The sequence below is a fragment of the Choloepus didactylus genome, chromosome 6 (genome assembly GCF_015220235.1).
Source record: "Choloepus didactylus isolate mChoDid1 chromosome 6, mChoDid1.pri, whole genome shotgun sequence".
Taxonomy (NCBI): domain Eukaryota; kingdom Metazoa; phylum Chordata; class Mammalia; order Pilosa; family Megalonychidae; genus Choloepus; species Choloepus didactylus.
In genome coordinates this window covers 109,369,657-109,383,026 of record NC_051312.1, presented here as the reverse complement: position 1 = coordinate 109,383,026, position 13,370 = coordinate 109,369,657, and the positions used below count along the sequence as shown (strand labels likewise).

Sequence of the window (13,370 nt, the reverse complement as noted above, 5' to 3'; positions counted from 1 at the left end):
GGAAAGAACCACCTTGTTCCTTCCCAGATAATGTTCTCTCTTCACTAGCAATTGTTTCTGATTCAACTGTTAGTGCTTTACTCTCAGTTTCATTAACAGCTGTAATCTCTTTGCTTTCATCTTCAGACGTGGATTTAATTGTCCAGAGAGATTTCTGGCTTCGAATCTTATTTAATAATTTTTTAAAAAGAATGTTTGAAGGGTCCTGTTGGGCTTTTATTGCCAAGGGAACTAAAAGAAAAGGAAAGAAAAACAAAACTTACTTACCATTTATTATATACCAGGTTAAGTTTTTCTACATTTTTACTTAGTTAGCAATATAACCACTATTTAACACAAAATACAACTTTACTTCCCTCAGTATTTACAACAGAGCAGTATACACAACAATGCTATTCCACTACAGTCACAATTTTATAAACAGAAATGATTTATTTCAACTTAAATAGTAAAGGTACCAAAACTCAACTATTTTTCAATATTCATGTAGCACAAATTTCAAGCTTTAAAAAAAACTTTTTTGAGTTTAATTTTGCTTGCTAAATGATGGCAGAATGCACACCTCCTAATTAATTTGCAGATAAGATTAATTTGTGGTAACTATTTGAAATATGTGCTATAAGATTTTATACTATATGTTAAAGAAGAGTCCCAAATATAGTTCTGTACTTGTTAATAGCCTATAGAAGAAAGCATTAGTAGTTACAACCTTAAAAGTAAAGCAACTGCTCCTAAATTAGTCTGGGTACTATCTAAAGAAAATTTCTCCCATCAACCTTCATAAAGAGACTTCTTTAGTTAAAAAAAAAAGGTATAAATTGTTTCTTGGAACATTCTTCCACCTGGCTGATGGCACAATGCCAAAACTCAGTATATAATAGTTCTCTAAGAGGGCAAAAGCTGTGCTTCAAGTACATAGTTGTATGTCTTAATCAAGGAATAAAATTTAAGAATATCTACAGAAACTACCAACTGGCAGACTGCAATTTTGTCTAAACCACATCTCTTTTTTATTTTTCCTTAAATTTTATTTGAAATAAAATCATTTTATTTCAAAAATAAAACTAAATTTTATTTAAATTTTTTTATTTTGAAATCATTTCAAACTTACAGGATGGTTGCAAAAATAATACAAAAACTACACAGAGAACTCTAGCATACCTCCCAGCTAGATACCCAGATCCACAACTATAAACATTTTGCCACAGCAGTCTATCTATCTATCTCCCTATCAATCCATCTTCCAATCTGTCTGCTTTTATATTTTCTAATTATTTGAGAATCCCATATTTCTTTTAAATTTCTAATTGAGTTTCACATTCATTTTTATCTTGCCAAGACATCTAAGCTAGAGAGCTAAAAGATGGAAGAAAGGGATATTTCAGAAGTCATATGACTCACTCATAGACAGGTGATTGGCTTAATGACATATTTCAAAGTTTTATCAAGGATAAACTAAATAGAAAATATCTATGACCTTGTGATAGAGCCGTTATACTTTCCAAATCTTTTAGTGTAGTACTTAGGAAAGGCACTCTGATCACCCTATTAAGTCTAGTGATAGCAATTATACATATTGTATGCTTGATATGTTATTGCTTATGGATAAATTTTTATTCACCCTTTACATCCAACTTAATTATCACTTTCTATCACACTCTTGCTCCCAGGTCAATATGTTGCACCTTTCTCTTTTCACCAGCAACATATTTTTACATAAAGAATTTATAATGCATTACTAAACAACATTTACCATCTTGTATTACTTATATGTCAGAATCTCCTTCTAAATTGTTAATGCCACAGGGTTTGAGACCCCTCTTAACCTGCTGTGTCTTCATCAGCATCACAAAACCTTATACATAATATGGGATCAGGAGAGCAGAGAGGATGTGAGCCACAGGGTAGGTTGCAAATGGAAGTAGGATGGCAAAAAAGTGCCTTCACCATCTGGGCCTGATACCACACTTCACTGTTCATTTCTCCCACATGCAAGATCCCAGCTCCATGGTTTGCAGGAATTCCCTCTCCCAAATGACTCTCTTCTTTCCATTCTTCTGTCTCGCCTCTCCCCCAAATCACATAGAGCCTTAATTCAACCCAAGCAATCTGGTTCCAGATTGTGTGCTCTTAACCACCATGTCTTCCTAACCAAGCAAATCAAACCTTTCAGCCATAAGCTCCAGGTGAGCCATCTTCCCCCAGTCTGTAGCATGCCCTGCATTCTCCGGCCTGGTGGACCCAGGACCTGGGTACACTGGCTGTGCACCTCACTTCCCAAAACTCTTGATTCATTTTTTATGCCTAAGCCTTTTCTCACAAGGACCTCTGCCCCGATTTCTTTTCCCTTACCTCATTATAAGAAAACTCCTATTAATCCTTTCAAGCCCCAGATTAATTATCAATTCCTCTCTGAGGCTTTCTCTTGCCCAACGCCTTAAAGCTTAAAGCAGGCAAAACTAAATAATCTTTAATCCAACAACACCAGGCCCATGTTTTCACAACAATCATTATTAGTCATATATTTTTCTATCTTCCATATTATATTCTAGTTTTTTTTTTTTTTAAACCATTCATGTTTATAAACTCCTTGCAAAGTGCATGGTACATAGTAGCGGCTCAAAAAATGTTTGCCATATAAAAAACTGCAGTCCAGTTTTTAAAAAATAGTTGTTTTATCTTTAAATTTACCAAAAACTTGACACTTTTCTCTAAATCTACCTAAAATAATCACTTAAATGTTCCTTACATACTGTAAAGTTCCTCAAGGAAAGGAGTCCTTATACATCTACTGTATTTCATGTCAGGAAAGGATTCATAAAGGGATACTACTCATTAGGGGAAGGTGGCAGGGGATTTCAGGGGCAGAGAAGATCTTCACAAACAAGGCACAGATGTGAAAGAGAACATGATGCTAAAGCAGAGAGCTATACATATGGAAAAGAGAGATAGATTAGGCACAGGATTACAGGGGATAAGGCCGGAAAGACAGAGGCCCAATCATAACAGACTGTAATGAAGATTTTTGAGTTTGACTGCTAACAGCTCTCAAGCCCCATCAGTCCCTTCCCCTTCTGTCCCACATCTGGGCAATGTGATAAGAAAATGTGAGTGGTCCTTCCTTTGGTGATAGTGGAAAGTTCAAACCAGGCACACTCTAGTCTTAGACCACAAGAATCCTCAACCCAGCACCACCAACACCGCCACCAACCACCATAAAACCCAAAGCCAGTCTCCTATCCCTGCTCTCCCTAGAAGGCCCACAGTATGTGGGTAACAGAATTTTTCATACTCTCTTCGTGAATGTGGAGTCATCAGTCCTGACATCTGAACCCAGTTTTGGGTGAGTTTGGGGGCTCTATCCAGTCTCTGTGGGCTGAGCTCAGCACAAGCCTTTGTAAGCTACATTAAAGGTGCGGTCTTCATACTACCCAAAATAGCAGGACATGTTCTTTTACAGTGCACAAAGATCTTTCACCAAGATAAAATTATATTCCAGGATAAAAAAACAAGTATCACTTAATTTAAAAGGATAGAAATCATACAAGCTGTTTTCTAATCACAATGAAATTAAATAAAAAAATCAATAACAGAAACAGAGTTAAGAAAACCCCACAAATATTTGGAAGTTAAACATTTAATGCTATAAACACTACTTTAGTTGCATCCCACAATTTTGCTAATCATGTGTTCATATTCACTGTGTTAAAAGTTTTTTTGTAATTTCACTTGTGATTTTTCTATTTGATTCATGGGTTACTTAGAAATATATTGTTTAAATTAGCAGACAAAAACTTCAAAGCAGCTAATATAAACATGCTCAAAGAAACGAAGTAATGTTCAAATGAAGTAATGTTTAAAGAATTATAGGAAAGCATGATGGCATTACTCATTAAATAAAGAATATAAATTAAAAAAAATTATAAAAATGAACAAAATAGAAATTCAGAAATTGAAAACTACAATAACTGAAATGAAAAATTCACTAGAGGGGCTCAACAGATTCAAACTGGCAGAAGAAGAAAGACTCAGGAAACTTGGAGATAGCCAGAGACAAAGAGAAAATCTTGAAAGCATCAAAAGAAACACAACTTATTACACACAAGAGAACACCAGTAAGAATGAAAGCTGACTTTTCATTATCAAATTCTAGGAAGCCTTTTTGCAGAAGTTGAAAAGCTGAGCCTAAAATTTATACGGAAATGAAAAGTGCTCAGAATAGCCAAAACAATTTTGAAAAACTAGGAGGATTTTCACATCCCAATTTCAAAATTTACTACAAAGCTACAGTTATCAGGATAGTGTGGTACTCTGGAATATGTGGCACTGCGGAACAGAATTGAGTCCTAAATGCATGTTTTACAGTCATTTGATTTTTGACAAAGATGCCAAGGCAAGTCAATGGAGATAGGATAGTCTTTACAACAAATGGTACTGGAACAATTGTATATCTCTATGCAAAAACATTTAGACACCTTTCTCATACCATACACAAAATTAAGTAAAAATAGATCAGAAACCTTAACATAAAACCTACAACTAAAGCTTTTAGATCTAAACCTAGGAGAAAATCTTCATGGCCTTCAGTTAGGGAAAGATTTCTTTGATAAAGCACCAAAAGTATATTCCATAAAAGAAAACAATGATAAATTGGACTTCTCAAAATTAAAAGCTTTGGTGCTCCAAAAGATACCATTAAAAAAACAGACAAATGACAGACTAGGAGATAGTATCGGCAAATCATATATCTGATAAACGACTTGCATCCAGAATATAAAAAATAATGTTTACAACTCAATAAGACAATTCAACTAGAAAATAGGTCAAAGATTTGAAGAGACATTTCAGCAAAGATATAGAAATGGCTAATACATAAAAAGATGCTCACATTAGCCATTAGAGATATGCAAATCAAAATTACAAAATCACCAGGACTTCTGGAGAAGATGGCGGAGCAGGAAGTTCCAGGACTCAGTCCTTCTACCAACACAACTAGTAACTATAGGCAGAAACTATCTGAAACAACTATTTTGAAACTCCAGAGTCCAGAACACTGCATAGCATCCAGGCAAGAGCAGGGGCAGTAGCTACCAGTGCTAATCCCGTACTCTTGCAGCAAGAGGTCCAAACCCTGGCTAGCAGCTGGCGACAGAAAGGGACACAAAAATCCTCTTCCCCAAGAATAAAGATGGGCACAGCTGATCCCTCATCATGACTTCTGATTTGCAAATTCAGATTGGTTAGGACCCACCTCTGAAGGCAGCTATTGCCACAACCCAGCCTGGACAAAGGTGGCGGCAGAATCTGTTTCAGTTCAACCTTGCGCTGGGCAAAGTCAGGCAGCAGCCATTGTTTCAACCCTCCCCAGACCGGTGGAATTTAAAGATGAGGAACTTCCTCAGGGCTGTGGGGGACAGCTTGATGAAGGGTTGCATTTGCTGGGCAGGCCAATAAAGCTTAATTTGGGGGAGCCATTGCAGGAGATTCTGATGCCCTATGGTACAACACAAAAAAGCAAATAAATATAAAAGTAGATTTTAACAGACACATGGGATTAAAAAAAAGTATAATATTCACAAAGGCTAAATAGCAAAATGGCAGAAGAAAGTCCAGTATTATCAGTAGTATAATTTAAATGCAAATGGATGAAACTCTCCAGTCAAAAGGCAAAGATTGGCAGAATGGATAAAAAAGCATGACCCAAAAATCTGCTGTCTTCAAGAGACTCACCTTAAAGTCAAAGATAGAGTAGGTTAAGGGTGAAAAGATGGAAAAAAATACACCATGGAACCAAAGCAAGCTGGGGTGGCTACACTGATGTCAGTAAAATAGACTTTAAGTCAAAAACAGTTACGAGGGACAAAAATGGTCATTATACACTGGTTATACAAATTATACACTGATAAAGGGGACAATTCAACAAGAAGACTAACAAAGAAAAAAAGAGAGAGGATACAAATAACAAAAATCAGAAATGAAAAGGAGACATTACTACTGACCCTGCTGAAATAAAAAGGACTAGAAGAGGATACTAAAAAATATATGCCAATAAATTAGATAACACAGATGAGATGGACAAATTCTTAGAAACACAGAAACTTCTTACAATAACTCAAGAAGAAATAGAAAAGACTGTTGCTGCAAAGGAGAGGCTAGGCCTCCCTATCATTGTGCCTAAGAGCCTGCTCCCAAATGCCTCTTTGTTGCTCAGATGTGGCCCTCTCTCTACCTAAGCCAACTTGAAAGGTGAAATCACTGCCCTCCCCACTATGAGTCAACATGGAATATGACTCCCAGGGAGGAATGCAGACCTGGCATCGTCAGATGGAGAACATCTTCTTGACCAAAAGGGGGATGTGAAAGGAAATGAAATAAGCTTCAGTGGCAGAGAGATTCCAAAACGAGCCGAGAGGTCACTCTGGTGGGCACTCTTATGCACACTTTAGACAACCCTTTTTAGGTTCTAAAGAATTGGGGTAGCTGGTGGTGGATACCTGAAACTATCAAACTACAACCCAGAACCCATGAATCTCGAAGACAGTTGTATAAAAATGTAGCTTATGAGGGGTGACAATGGGATTGGGAAAGCCATAAGGACCACACTCCACTTTGTCTAGTTTATGGATGGATGAGTAGAAAAATAGGGGAAGGAAACAAACAGACAAAGGTACCCAGTGTTTTTTACTTCAATTGCTCTTTTTCACTCTAATTATTATTGTTGTTATTTTTGTGTGTGTGCTAATGAAGGTGTCAGGGATTGATTTGGGTGATGAATGTACCACTATGTAATGGTACTGTAGACAATCGAAAGTACGATTTGTTTTGTATGACTGCGTGGTATGTGAATATATCTCAATAAAATGAAGATTAAAAAAAAAAAAAAAAAAAAAAAAAAGAAAGGAAATGAAATAAGCTTCAGCGGCAGAGAGATTCCAAAAGGAGCCGAGAGATCACTCTGGTGGGCACTCTTACGCACACTTTAGACAACCCTTTTTAGGTTCTAATGAATTGGGGTAGCTGGTGGTGGATACCTGAAACTACCAAACTACAACCCAGAATCCATGAATCTGAAGACGATTGTATACAAATGTAGCTTATGAGGGGTGACAATGGGATTGGGAAAGCCATAAGGACCACACTCCCCTTTGTGTAGTTTATGGATGGATGAGTAGAAAAATAGGGGAAGGAAACAAACAAACAAACAGACAAAGGTACTCAGTGTTCTTTTTTACTTTAATTGCTCTTTTTCACTTTAATTATTAATCTTGCTATTTTTGTGTGTGTGCTAATGAAGGTGTCAAGGATTGATTTAGGTGATGAATGTACAACTATGCAATGGTACTGTGAACAATCGAATGTACGATTTGTTCTGTATGACTGCGTGGTATGTGAATATATCTCAATAAAATGAAGATTTAAAACAAAAAAAAAAAAAGAAAGTAAAGGGACCTAAAGTCTTATGGTCCAAACCAAAGTACTAAGCTGTAAAAGATATAAACACTTTTGGTAATACCAGGGAGCATTCAGGGCACAAAGCAATTAAAAAAAAAAAAACAAAAAACAAAACACAAGCAATAAAACAAAACAAAACAAAAAGGGTCTCATCAAAATTCAAAATTTCTGTGCTATAAATGTTACCAATAAGAAAATGAAGACAATCCATGAAATGGAAGAAAATATTTAGAAATTAGATACATCTGATAAGGGACTTGCATCTAAAATATATGCAGAACTTTTAGAACTCAAAATAAAATGACAAATAACCCAATTGAAAAATGGGCAAATGATCTAAATAGACATTTCTCCAAAGAAGATACAGTAATGGCTCATTTGCACATGAAAAGATGCCCAACATCTTTGTTTGGTGATTGACTACTATACAGGTACAGGATTTTTTTTAGCAGGAACAAAAATGTTCTAAAATTAAGACTGTGGTGACAGCTGCACAATCCTCTGAGAATATCCTAAAAAATCATTGAGTTGTATACTTTAAGTGGGTAAATTGTATGGTATGTGAATTCTATCTCAATAAAGCTGTTATTAAAAAAAAAAAAGTTCCCCCATCAGCATTTCACCTAATGGTTTTAGCACCCATTGAAGAGCCATCATTTTATCAGGGGTTGCAAAATGATGCTATTCTAATTTTATCATCGTCACTACATTTATTAGCTGGAATTCTTCTATAATGAAAAATTTTCCTTCCTCAACTATTTGTTACTCTGAGAAAAGTTTGTACAGAAAAGGCAAGATAAAATGTTTGATTTCCTTTAGTTAGCAACTTTCAGAATAACAAATTGTTTCTCTAGCAAAAAAAAAAAAAAAAAAAAAAAAGAGAGAAGAAACAGAAGTTCTCAAGAAACCGATTACTAGTAAAGAGACTGAATCAGTAATCAAAATCTCCCAACAAAGAAAGCCCAGGACCAGATGGCTTCACATGAGAATTCTACCAAACATTCCAAGACTCAACTACAATTCTGATCAAACTCTTCCAAAAACTGAATAGGAGGAAACACCCCCTAACTCATTCAACAAGGCTAACACCATCATACCAAAGCCGGATAAAGAGACCAGAAGAAAAGAAAACCACAGGCCAATATCTCTTAGAATAAAGGTGCAAAAATCCTCAACAAAATACTAGCAACCTAAATCAAAAAGCATATTGAAAGAATTCTAGTTGTGGGAAGACGGCAGATTAGGAGAGACAGAGCAAAATTCTCCTGTGAAAAACACTAGAAAAAGGACAGAAGTGCTCCAGAATAGCAGTTCCAGGGTGCCACCAGCCAGGCAGAGACTTCTATGCCACATAGTGAGGTTGTAGCTGAAAAAGTGGAGAGACTGCATTTAGGATGAGTGAGCGTTCAGCATGGAACGCCATCAGGGATGGGAAGTTAGAGCTGGCTGACAAGCACGAAGGGAGCACTTGCACATCCCATGCACCCTTCGCAGCAGTTGACTGGGGTGATAACCCTCCGCAGACCCAAGGCCAAGAGCCTCCAAAAAGTCCAAGAGCCATGAAGTCCTGATACATGCAACAATATGGATGAACTCTGAAGAAATCATATTGAGTGAAATAAGCCAAACACAAAATGACAAATACTGCTATGAATAAGCAAAGTCATGGAGTCAGAATCTAGACAATAGGTTACCAGGGGACAGGAGTGGGCATAGGGAATGGGAAGTTAAGGCTTAAAATGTACAGGTTTCCTATTTGGAAAGATGGAAATGTTTTGTTAATGGATGGTGGTGACGGTAGCGCAACATTATGAACCCAATTAACAGCACTGATATATTTATCTGAATATGATTAAAAGGGGATATGCGAGATTGTATATAAAATAAAAATTTTACAAAAAAAAATCCGTGGAACTACACTACACAAATAGTGAGCCCTAAGTTAAACTGTGGACTTTAATTAATAGTACAATTATTAAAATGTGGTATTATCAATCATAACAAATGTCCAGACCAATGCAAGGTGTTGCGGTGTGCGTGCATGTCATGATTGTTCTGTAAACCCACAACTTCTCTAATAAAAAAAAAAGAATCACAAGACACTGCCTCATATCCTCAAGAATGGTTTCAATGCAGTTTCTATATGGGGTGATGAAAGTTTTGGTAATGTTTAGAGGTGACGGTTAACAAATTGTGTATGTAATTAATACCACTGAATTTAATAACTGTCATTAAAAGGGAAAATTTTAGGGGTATATATGTTGTTAAAATAAAAATTAAAAACAAAACAAAAACCACAGAACAGTACAACACAAACCTGAAACCTTATATAAACTATGAACTACTAGTAGTAATACAATTATAATAGTCTCTCTTCAGTAGTAACAACAGGACTACACTAATGCAAATGTTAAAAATTGGGGTGGGTATATGGAAACTCTGTATTTTGTGCAAGATCTTTATGTAAACTTGCAATTTCTCTAATAAAAAAAAAATTTTTAAGAAAAAAAATAGTTGGCCAAGACATGGAGAAACGGAAACCCTTATATGCAGCTTTTTGCAAATAGTTTGGCAGTTTCTTAAAAATTTAAACATAAATTTACTACACAACCTAACAATTTAACTCCTATTTATCCATTCGAGCAAAATGAAAACATGTACCACACAGTCTTGCATGTAAATATCCATAGCAGCACTATCCACAATAGTCAAAAAGTGGAAACAGTCTAAATGTCCATCAAGTGGTGAATGGATAAATAAAATGCTGTATATCTATACAACGTAATACTATTCAGCAATAAAAAGCAACGAAATATTGATACATGCCTCAATACTGATGAACCTCAAATACATTATACTATATAAAAAAGTACAGATTGTATGAGTCCATTTATCTGAAATTCTAGAAAAGACAAAAGTACAGTGATAGAAAGCAGATCAGTGGTTGTCAAGGACCAGGTTTTAGGGGAGGAGATTGACTGCAAAGGGGTTTGAGGGAACTTCTTATAATGATGGAAATGTTCTAAATCTTCATTGGGTGAATTTTACCCTAAGTAAATTATATCTCACCAAAGCCAATTCAGACAAAAGGATTGACATTATTCTAAAATCATTCAAAGAGAGAGAGGGATTAGATTGCATGGAGACAAATTAGGTTGTTGAAGCAATCAAGGGAAGAAATGATGAGGTTTTAAATGAAGTCAACGGCAGGAGGTCAGAATGAAGATGACTTGGTATTTATGAGAGGCAGAGATAAAAATGAGGGAGGTGTTCAAGTAACTCTCATTGGCCTTACTTGAAAAACTACAGATAGTTAAGGAAGACAGGAAAAAGTTTCAGCAGGCAAGAGAAGGTGATACATATATTGTTGGACACTCTGAGTTTTAAGAACTTGTGAGACAGCCAAATGGGAAAGATCAGAATGTTGGAGACACAGATGAAGTTTAGAAAAGAGATCTAAGCTTGAGCTATTCATCATTATACATGAAGTGTTTAGCAATAACTGAATAAAGTAGGATCTCTTTGATAATTTGATGAAAGTCTAGGGAAAAAAAAGCTGATCTTTTAAATGAAGTCAGATTGAGCATCAAATTTAACCTTAAAATCTTCAGAATGCATGTATACATGAATAAAATAACTTCCTCCTGTGTATTTGAAAAGCATCTTCAATAATGGAAATTTGAAATGCTGTTTCCTCTTTCCACCACTCCCATTAGGATTAGTCATTCATTGTCTGTACTTAAATTAGACCAGATTTTCCTAACCTTGGCTAATGATTAATATTTTTTTTTCTACAAAATACTGTAAGAATCAGCTCAGACGGGTTTTTACCATCTGTTTCACTAGAACATATTTCTTCAGTTTCTGTCACTTGCAGGCTCTCAGTTTCACTTAAATTTTCTTGTTCCATTGAAAGGTCCAGCTCTTCATCTTGGGCCTGATCAATCACAGTGGGCAAAGGCTCTGGTTCAAGGTGCAAAATCAGGTTTCCTTTCACCTCTCAATAAAGAAATAAAGAGACATGTTTCCATTCTAAAATGACTAAAAAAACATGATCATAAGGTTTCAAAGGCATCACAGATTTTAAGTCTAACATGGGAGACTCTTTCAAACTGAGAACTCATTTCAAAATAAAAGCTGCTTCATCACAGCAAACATATTTCCCCCAAAAAATGTTTAAAAGCACTGCTGAGGTCCTAAATCCCACATAGGCTTCACCGGGATAAAATCAATGGACTTATGACCTCCAGAACTGTAAGATGGCAAATTTGTGTTATGCTAAGCCAACTACATTTTGTGGCAATTTGCTATAGTAGCAGGAGGAGACTGATAAATGTATTTTATGAATTTTGGTTTAAAAAAAAAAAAGCACTGTTGAAAGTCTACTGAAAATATCTTACTCCTGTCTGCATTGTACATATCTTCAAAGGCAAATTCCAGCTCTCTCTGCCAGTCTTCTTTCATTTCATTGCGTTTATATGGAAGTTCAACCACTTGGGGTGGCATTTGTGCTACAGTCTGTCTTCTCCGTGCCAGGTCCTCTTGTTGTAGCTGTTTGAGTTCTTTCATTAGTTTCTCTTGATTCTTTAAGAATAAAGAGAATTAATGACAGCTGAGTCATAAACTTTGGATATTAACAATAACAGGGAGGGAAAAGCAGGGAAATAGTAAGATACTGAGCCTGGAATTCCCTCTCCTCCTCTACCATTTGTTCTGCTACAAAAAGACATTAATTAATTTATTCATTCAACAAATATTTACTGAATGCCAAAAAGAATGCTAAGTGCAAGGGACACAATCTCTGATCCTAGCCTGGTAGTGACACCAACAAATAAACAGGTAATTAGTATCAAGGTAGCATGGTAATCCTTATGCCATAAAGTCTCAAAAAAGTGTCTGCCAGTTATACTTCTTCTTTCTGATGAAAACTATGAAGTTACTTTCTATATAAGTTGTCATGGCTCATGCTGATGGCTAGGTGGCACCTAGTCATCAGCATGTACCAATCTGGGGTAAGCACCAAGATTCAGAAAAACTGTGGCTAAACAAACAATATGTCTTGTTAGTTCACACATTATGAATCACTGTTACTAAAGGTGATTTTTATGTATCTCCCTAATCTTTAAGAATCTGGCCAATATGATGGTTTAAGCAGAGTGCTCTAGTGAGGCTACCTAATCCAATTTTGGTGGTTAAGGGTGGTGGGGGGTAGTAAGGGAAGACCTCTGAGCCCTTGGGATGAGGATTTAGTCAGAGAGAGGATGAAGGAAAAGGAGGACACTTAAGAAAAAACAACTACAGCACAAAGATATGGGAAGGAAGGCATGGGATATTTAGAGAACAGTACGCTGTTCATTACAGCTAAGGAATAGAGGCAAAGAAAAATTTAAAGTTGGAGAGGTAGGTAGAGGCCAAATATTATGTACAATGGACACCAGCAAGAAATAAGGTCCCAGACCACAACTGGTCTGCAGCAAAAAGGTTAAGATGGGAAAGGAAATCCTCTAATAGCTTTGAAATTGCATGGTTTTGACAACCACTCTTATGTAAGAAACAAAGTCTACAATAAGGCAGAAAAGGCCTGTATAATAAGGTGTTTGTCAAGTAATAACATATACACACACCTTATTCTTCTGTAAAGTTTTAAATATTTTTTTCATTTGGTGACGAATTTTTTTGTCATGCCCTGAAGAAGAATCAAATTACAAACAAATTCATTTCACTTGTATTAAAAGTCAAACCAACTCATTAACTTCAAAGTTTTTTGAATAACTACAGTATTTCTGGCTCATTGAAAACGTGGCATATTATTCTACTTGGCTTATTTATAACAATGACCACAACCACCACTATCATATACTGTGAGCATATAAAATTTCAGGTGTAATTCTAAATGCATTATTAAATTTATTTAATCC

General features: G+C 35.9%; 1 protein-coding gene across 9 annotated transcripts in view; it reads right to left on the bottom strand.

Moving 5' to 3' along the window:
- The window catches only part of CEP295 (centrosomal protein 295), an 80,264-nt gene that overhangs the window by 42,275 nt on the left and 24,619 nt on the right, over positions 1 to 13,370 (bottom strand). For 7 of the 9 annotated variants that reach the window (XR_005217534.1, XM_037841110.1, XM_037841112.1 and 4 more), the window contains 3 exons: positions 11,853 to 12,036; positions 11,284 to 11,451; positions 13 to 231 (listed from right to left, as the gene is read on the bottom strand). Coding sequence is in view for 8 of the 9 variants with exons in the window: in XM_037841110.1 (XP_037697038.1) it covers positions 13 to 231; positions 11,284 to 11,451; positions 11,853 to 12,036 (571 nt within the window). In the remaining variant the exon portion in view is untranslated. The remainder of the gene's footprint in view (positions 1 to 12; positions 232 to 11,283; positions 11,452 to 11,852; positions 12,037 to 13,370) is intronic. The other 2 variants (XM_037841114.1, XM_037841115.1) reach the window with 1 other exon arrangement.